Source organism: Trichomycterus rosablanca, chromosome 7, assembly GCF_030014385.1.
Source record: "Trichomycterus rosablanca isolate fTriRos1 chromosome 7, fTriRos1.hap1, whole genome shotgun sequence".
Taxonomy (NCBI): Eukaryota; Metazoa; Chordata; class Actinopteri; order Siluriformes; family Trichomycteridae; genus Trichomycterus; species Trichomycterus rosablanca.
The window spans coordinates 36486449-36495523 of NC_085994.1; the positions used below are offsets into that span (position 1 = coordinate 36486449).

The 9075-nt window shown below is 38.4% G+C and overlaps 1 protein-coding gene across 1 annotated transcript; it reads right to left on the bottom strand.

Annotated features, from left to right (window-relative positions):
* Positions 1 to 76: 76 nt before the first annotated feature.
* Positions 77 to 5160, bottom strand: nfu1 (NFU1 iron-sulfur cluster scaffold homolog (S. cerevisiae)). Its single transcript, XM_062998660.1, has 8 exons — positions 5102 to 5160; positions 3358 to 3455; positions 3132 to 3267; positions 2895 to 2961; positions 2501 to 2618; positions 2023 to 2086; positions 1639 to 1813; positions 77 to 933 (listed from the first exon to the last, which is right to left on the bottom strand). Exons 1-8 carry the CDS (start codon positions 5158 to 5160, stop codon positions 895 to 897), a joined length of 756 nt encoding a protein of 251 aa, XP_062854730.1. The 3' UTR covers positions 77 to 894.
* Between the last annotated feature and the right edge of the window lie 3915 nt (positions 5161 to 9075).

Here is a 9075-nt window from a genome sequence, read left to right on the forward strand (position 1 = left end):
GGTCTGGAATATGATACTTCAATAAAATGCTCAATATTTTTGTAATAAAAACAAATACACAAGGTTTAAATGCATTTTAATGACAATGTATCACACAAACATACATTCTAATATATTTATGCATCATGAACTGCAGCAGGAACTAAAAACTGGCATTTATTTTATTTAGGTATTTGGCAAAAATAGTGCAGTAAAAGAAACATTTATGAAAAATGTATTAAAACCATAATTCGTCACTGGACAGTTGCAAAACACAAACTTTCACATGCTCTCAGACTAATGAAAGAGAATTTAAAAGAGAAGCCATCAGCCACTCATAAGGACTTGGAGGATGACCTGAAGGCAGCAGGAAAAACAGTTACACTGTAAACACTAAGCAATGACTACAGATTGGACACGTGTCTGATGAGGGGGGTGTGGTGATCTGGCTCTTCCTGGTCAGATCGGGGGTTGCTGATTTACAATTGGGAACTGGAAATTCAGGATGCAGTGCAGTAACACACCCCAGCTAGTCATATCTGTAAGAACCAGTGGGGATTGTTACCCCAGGATCCCAGTAATAGTGGTATAGTGTAATTTACCACAGTACCACCCAAGCGCCTGTGGAAGTATAATAAATAACAAAAAAGTGGACTCTCTGTTTTCTCTCACTGTAGACATCATCATAATATTAACACTTGCAAGTAAAACACTATTTACACACTGGGCTTTGCTGCAAATGTAATCATAAATGAAATGTTATTTCTGTTTTAGGGCTATTTTCAGAGTGATCAGGTACTCTGTACCCATATTCACCCATATAAGCTTTAGGCTGAGCTGTAGAACGACTTTAAAAAAAGCTTCTGGGTAACAACAGACAGGAATTTAATTTACAGATTCACTTAGGCATATCACTTATTGCTTCTTTTCCACTGCCTCGTCTTCATCCTTCACCTGAGAGGAAATAAAGATGTTAGAGCAAGTCTGAGAATAAGCTGTAACCTGTTTTTTAAATATGCTGAGAACAAATGAATTCTTCAGGCTGTGTATAAAAGTTGCAGGACTATTGAATTCCATATGGATTCGTACTAAAAGAACTTCCATTTCCAACCTTGAGGCATTTACACAAACTCTACATTTTTTTTATTAAAAATGTCCTTAAAAGCCCAAAGTTTAATCTTTTGTAACACCTAAGGTGAGATCTAGGTATGGCAGTTTACAGGCTCTCAATTTCCAATTTGATAGAGTTTAAAAGAAGGTAAAAAGGAAGATGACCACCAGCAAGATAAATAAATACAATTATCTCCATTATAATGTAATTCTCCATTATCCCTCGTCTCTGTACAGATGGCATTAATCAGCCTGCAGAGGTCATAACAGCAGCAGTTATGATGAATTCCCTCCCACATTCCCACCCGTGGATCAGCCAATCATTGTCCGTTTAGGCCCGGCTTGCTGGTAGTAGAACTAAAATTCGAACTTGAGCATCATAGAAACCAGGTCAGTGAGTTAATGCAAACAGAGGAGTAAAAGTTATAATGATAATAGGGAACCTTTGAATGTAAGCATCACTGTGATGCCTGTCGAGATCCCTTATCAGTAAAATACTGGAGAAACAAGCCAGGTAAACATCTAGTGCTTATTTTAAAGTAGCCCTACCTGCTCCACCCCCTCCACCTCAGGGACGTAGAACTGTAGCATGTTTTGAATTCCGGTCTTTAGAGTGACAATGGAGCTGGGACAGCTAGTGCATGAACCCTGGAGCTTCAGCTTCACAATGCCATCTTCAAAGCCCTTATAGAGCACATCACCTCCATCCTCCTGCACCGTGGGCCTGATAGAGGGGAAACGGGTATGGAAAAGCAAGTTCAATTAATACAAATGTGGCTTTAAAAAGACTTTGGCAGGTGAAAAGATGCGGTAGGTGACTGCATACTTTACAGGGGGTGCATGATAGTCTCTGCTTATTAATAAGCCGTATTGATGGTATAAGAGCTTAGAATGATTAATAAAGACAAAGAGACAAATTGAGTGTTACAGCACCTGATTCGTGTGTCCAGCAGCTCTTTGATGATAGCAACCACCTCATCATCATCATCTGAGGGAGCTAGAGAACAAAGGTCATGTCAAGAGATTTCCATAACTGCACCACTACAAGATACTACATACCATGACATTATATATGGACTGCATACTGCATACATTAATTTTCACAAGATTCTTCTTCCAAGTCCAAATAGTCTGGCGCCACCCAAAAACAAGGAGTTAATTTTATCAGGGCACCTTAAACCTACTTCCCCATTTACACACACATACCTAGAATTAATTATAATAGCCAGACTTCTTCTACTGCTACATGGAAACTTAGAACTTAGAAGCCAAAAAGATTTGGGATCAAACCCAGGTACCCAGGACCATTGAGCTGTGTATCAACAACACTACCAGCTGGTGGCCACAGTGCCTTATTTATATTCAGTATAAAACCCAGAGTATCAAGGCTGATATATCAGTAAAACAGTACCTGTGTCTGCACGTGGAGAGGCGTCCTCATTGACGACCGGAAGTCCTGATGTGAAGAAATCCATAATGGTGGCGAAAACATCTGGTTTAATCACCTTCCACTCAACAAGTGAATCCGTCTAATAACAGTAAACATCTGCAGTTATTCACTATTCACCTGTACATACTCTCTTAAATCAGATCTACAGCAATGAGCCAAAGCATTATGACCATCTGTCTGATGTGTCAAAACAGCTCCAACCCCTTGACACATGGACTCCACAAGACACCTGAAGATGTCCTGTCTGTATGTCCGAGCTATGCACATTTGGGAAGGATGGGGGGGGGGGGGGGGGTGGGGGTGTAACATTTTGCCTCATTAGTGTATATGGTATTGGTATCTTTTCTTGTTGTACCTTTGTGATAGTTATAAAGTCAGGGCCCAGAAAGACACTTTTGACTCCATCAATTCTAAACAGTTGCCTGTGGAGAACAGAAATGTATGTTAGAAAAATAACTGCACTACCCAAAGACCACTATAACCTAGGTTTAAGTGGTGCCACCAGCCTGGTGCTTTACAGCTAAAATACTTGCATACACTATATCGCCTAAAATATTTGAACACCTGACCATGAGCTGTAGTGACCTCTCACCTGGCAAGTGGAGAACAATAAGCATCCCTAGGAGCAACAAAGTCCATGGTTCCTGATTCCAGCACCATCCGACCAGGGAGAAACTTCAGACTGTTTGGGTTTGGCGTGTCTTGGGTCTGAATAAACATGTTTCTCACTGGACACCCAAAAAAGACCAACAATGTTTCAGACAACTGAATCTGAATGCACATTCTATTGGATTACACATTTCACTGTATATACTTACCAAATATGGACACGGGAAATTTTGGTAATACCCTGGTTTGACATTGACCTGGTTTAGTGAGTGCAGCTCTATGGTAATAACTGCAAGCTGGAGTTCTTCTAAAAGCATATGAAAACAATGAACAAGACCTGATTTAAAAAGTTTAATACACTTACAGTTCATAGAACTGTTGACTGTACTTTTTGCATGACTTTTCTTCCACACTTCTTTACTGTTCCAGATCTAGACTTAACATGCAAGTTTAAGTTCTATTTATGCCATGGATACCCTGACAATGAACAGATCAAAGCCGAATTCTGCTAGTACATCTCCAGATGCAAATCTTATTAGAAGAATAGTTAAAAATGATAAGTTAAGGAAAAATGCTGAACTCTTTAAGCATTCACTTGTTTCCATATGGAGGATGGAAAAAAACCCCATAAAATTTAAACAGGGGGTGTCCACACATTTGTATATGCCTGAAGATTTGCAAAGCTTTCATTGGAAAAGTACAAAACGTATTCTGATTAAGTAAAATACTGGACTCTAAGAACATTTGTTCCCATGACAGAGCACGGCTTTATTTTTATTTCTATGTAATTTCCTTAGTTTTGCTTCATGATGACACCACTAACTTTTATTTAGCTTGAATTCTAGGTACAACTAGATTGGGAAAAATCCAGTCTCATACCAGCATTAAGGTCTTGATGTCTTGAAACTTATGAGAACAAAAATCTGGGCAAGAGAAACACACATAAAAAACAACAACAATAATACAGCGTTATGAGCCCTATCAAAAATCTACAGCTGGGCATTTGGGTGGCACGGCAAGCCAGTGTGCTAGCCCACCACTGCCGAAACCTCTTCCCTTTGAGTTTGAATCCCCGATGGTGTAATTGAACTGGTCGAGTGCCCAAACTGGTACATTGTGCCTGAAGGAGAAAGAGGTCAAATGGTTTTCATTTCTGGTCAGGGCAACTGCACTAGTGGTGGGATGTGGGGTGCATGATAGTCTTTGCTTATTAATAAGCTGTACTGATGATAAAAGAGCTTAGAATGATTAATAAGGACGATTCATGTGTCCAGCAGCTTTTTGATAATAGCAATATTTTATCTTCATACCCAGAGTTCAGCTGAATAATTCTTATCTTTATATAATTATCTTTTATCTTGTTACCAATTATTTACAGAATACACATGAATAATTAATGTGCTCACCAGCTACATTATTATTACTTATCATAATACAAAATATATAACATTATTTGTCCCATGTTGTTCTGGTAAGAGTGTAGCTCATTGCTGAATTTTTAAATACTGTTTAAACTTACTGGCCTGTTTATTAGAAACACAACCTGTTATAACTCGTTGTAGGTGTAAACCAAGAGTCAGAGATGTTTTCTTTCATATGTACAGTGTTAGTGGACACTTTCTGATCACAGGTTTTATATTTCTGGTGGGAACTTTGTTCTGATGTCAGCATCGACACTGAGAGTGTTTTAAAATCCCAACAACACTGCTGCACCTACTACATTAATACCAGTACAGGAAATTATATTGACGAATTGACAAACAATTACTCAATGTAAACAATGTCCAGATAAACAGTCACTGCGCACACTGGGACCTTATCCAGGACATTCGGATGGAATAGTGTTCCTGCTAAAGCTCCTGAATTACAACTGGACTGGAGTTCTGTGTTAAATGACTAACTGTTATACTTATTACACGTGTATCACAAAATATCCATTAAAACAGCACTTACACTCCTGTTACACGTGAACACAGAGTCCGAACAAGTCCTGCACGCCTGTACGCCGCCATATTTGAAAGGTCAGCACGTACGTCACTGCCTCGCAGCTTGAAAACGACGCCATTGGTTTGAACCCGTGGGAGCAGATTACTGCAACACTCTACATGTTCACTAGAGGGCGCAGCACACTAATCAGCGAGTGCAGTGGAAACACAAACGGGCGTAAACATTCGCTTATTTCACTCATCGCTTTATCCTAATGCGGAAGGTGGATTGGCTGATTCAAATCACCTGCCCTGAGAAATCCTGGCAGAAATCCTGGCTAAAGGAAAGCACAGTTCCTGAAGAAAACCCATGTGGATGCTGGAAGAACCAGCCAAACTCCTCAGACAGTGACCAGACGCGAGGATTGAACCCATGACCCTTATGCCTAGTTCACACTACACGATTTTTGCCCTGCCACCAGGTGAGGGACAGTGGGTGACCATATACTGTATCTCATACATACACACACACACACACACACACACACACACACACACACACACACACACAGTGGGTAGCACTGTTGCCTCACAGCAAGAAGGTCCTGGGTTTAATCCCCAGGCGGTCTGGTCCGGGTCCTTCCTGTGTGGAGTTTGCATGTTCTCCCCGTGTCTGCGTGGGTTTCCTGCGGGTGCTCCGGTTTCCTCCCACAGTCCAAAGACGTGCAAGTGAGGTGAACTGGAGATACAAAATTGTCCATGACTGTGTTCGATATAATCTTGTGAACCAAAGAGTGTAAAACATGACGTTAAAATCCCAATAAAACAAACAAACAAACAAACATATATAGTTTGCACAATCATGAGCATAGATTTATCTATGAAAAGGTATACATGTACATGTATTAGTTTTGCGTATAAGTAGTTCGTGCTTCTCTGAGCTGACAAGCCTACGACGGCTGCAGACCCTTTGGCCAGGGGCGTAGCACCAAATTCTGGGCCCTATGCACAAGCAGTGCCCATGGGCCCCCCTCACCCCAGTCCAGAATGTCCCTGGTAACTCAGTCCCACTTTTTACCCCACTACTACGACGCCCCTGCCTTTGGCCATAATATTTCGACTTTAATCTCGAAATCATTTCGATTTTATTCTCAGAATTGAAACTTGTGGCCCTGATACGCCGTCGTAGAAAACATTATGTTCATATTGTGTTCAGTGTGTGATTTATACATCAAATTTTATGAAGTAAAAACATGTTGAGCTGGTATAAAAGCTCCCGGTTTCTTCTGCTCATCTTCACTTTCACTCAGTCTGACAGTAAAACACTCGATATGCTTCAGTGCTCAAAACACAACATGGAAACCTGTTTTATTGTATTTTCTTTAGTATTTGAGCTCCTGTACAGACGCTGTTGCGGTGCAGCCACATTGTTTAATGTTTATTTACTCTTCTTTATATAGTAAATCTCCCCTGAAGATGAGCTGAACCCAAACAAGCAGCTGGACAAGTTACCTCAGCACAGATCCACATGATGGCGCAGAAACACCACAAACATTCTGACAGAAAACGCTTCATTTGGTCAAATTTCCGTTTATTATCAAAACGGTCATAAATGACTACAAATTATTATCATCATATATGGGAATGCAATAAATTATTGTATTTAAATATAAATAAGCAACATTATAATACGCATTAAAATGAATGATTTGAATCCTGAGTCGGTTCAGTGATTCAGTAGTTTATCACTAGTTGCTGACAGGTCAGTCACGTGTGTGCCAGTTACGTCACAGGGGCTGTATCCGCTTGTTAAGTCGTGACGTGTCGACCTTATGAAACGTCACATCCGGGTCCAAGTTGGCTGAGACCCCTCGTATTTTCAATATACCACAGTGCTGTGTCCGAGTCGGAAAAAAACTACCCAACTGTCTTTCTACCGCTTTTCTTGCAATTAGATATCATGAAGTAATATTTTTGTTCATAATTTAATGTAAACTGTCAAATTGTATATTCATTACACGTGTTTCAAGCTGTTTTTAATTTACATGTAATATGTTCATATAATTTACATGTGATATCCTGGATTTTTGATTTTTATAAGCTATAAGCTATACTGATTAAAAGTAAAACCAAAGAGTCAGAAATGTCAGTTTTCATGTAATGAATTAAAAATATGACCGCTTACCTCTTGATGAGTTGACATGAAATTAAATAATGACATGAACTAGTGTACTGCACATCTTGTCTATATATATATATATATATATATATATATAAAAGACCTTTTCTCGTCCAGATCGCTATTGAGAAGGACTAGAAGTTTATGACTCGTGTTTGTAAACCCAATTTCCAATGACAGCGACAGAGTTCCATAAGTTTTCCACAAACATTATTTATTTTAACTTTCTTCTTAAATTGGCTTATCCATTAATCCAAGTTTCTTATAAAAACAAAATAAAAACTCAATATGTTCGCAATTGGCGTATAACAAACAAAACTACGGTAAAAAATCTATTGCTCCGCGTCCTCTTTCTTTCCGTATATTTTATATATATTTTCCGTATATAGAGCCAATACAATTCTGCCCTCTTAAGGGCTAACCAAATAGGACTAATGAATAACAGCATACATTGATTACCAGGAAAAATTATCAATAGTTAAAATACCAAGTCTCCACTTCAAATAAGTATTATTTAACCAAACAGGAAATATTTATGACAATAAACATAGAAAATTACAATTAGTGCAATATTGCTTTTACAATATATATAAAAAGGTTCAGAGGTTCAGCCTTATCTTATCTTATCATATCATAGTTGTTTGCGTTTGGACCCGGAAATGGTCCGAACGTCACGTGTGACGTCAGACTTAACAAGCCCATTGCCTTGTTTTTGTAAGAGATGCAGTAAAAGTAGCAGCAGAGATTTTTTATTCTTTCTAAGCAGTGAAAGCTGGAGAATCAGAAGCGAAATGAGAGGAAACCAAACCGAGACAAACTCAGTAAGGATGCAGGGAGCGTTATTTGGATAAATGATCATCTGTTAACAGCATTGAGAAGCTAAGTTGGTTGTGCTTGTAGAGGTAAATGTTTGTATTGTTCATGCTGCTTATTTTGCACAAAGAGTGTTTAGTTTTTTGTCTGTATTTACTTACAAGTACAAATAAAGTACATATATTGAAATTTTACATAAGTGTACTTGATTATTGTCCTGATTTGCGCACACACTTAAAAACAATGGTTCTTTAGTCGAGACGATGGTACATTTTCTTGCTTAAAGGCTTCTTTGCTTTATAAAATCTAGGCCTAATTATCATCTGAAAAAGAAATTATGCAAACCACATTTAATGTTAGTCCATCTTTTTGTTCTGTGTCCTTGATGCCACGTTTAAAGCTAACAGAAGCATATATCAATCTCCCTGCTGAAACTTTCTCTTGGATCTAATATTGTTAATAATGTCTTCTTTCATTTCTGATAGATTATATTCTAAATACTTTGCACATACATAAATAGGGAATTTTATGGAAATCATAGTGTAAATTATACATACACAAAGTACGAACGCACTTTGCGCACCTTACGCAAATTCACAAATGCACCTACGAATGTAGGTCAGTTTCGTGAATCTGAGCATGCGTAGTGAGGGTCTCAGTCTGCGTGTTTGGGTTTTGATTAATAAATGCTCTTTTCTTTTGACTTTATGCTTATAAATGTACACAGAACAGCATCTATTTTTATTTTAAATTAACAGGGACACATGTATTTGATAAAAATTTACATATTTATTCACCCAGCAAACACAACTATGTGGTATGAGTTAGCCGCTTGGTGGTGATATGCTATAATAGTAACGTTGTGAGAAAGTAAAGCACCAGAAACAAGAAATCTGACCGCTTTAAACATCTGAATTTCTCTACAACCCCACTGAGAGCAGCTACTTACAACAATGTATGAATTACAATAATAATGTGATGAAGAGTTATAAATACAGAATGCTTATAGA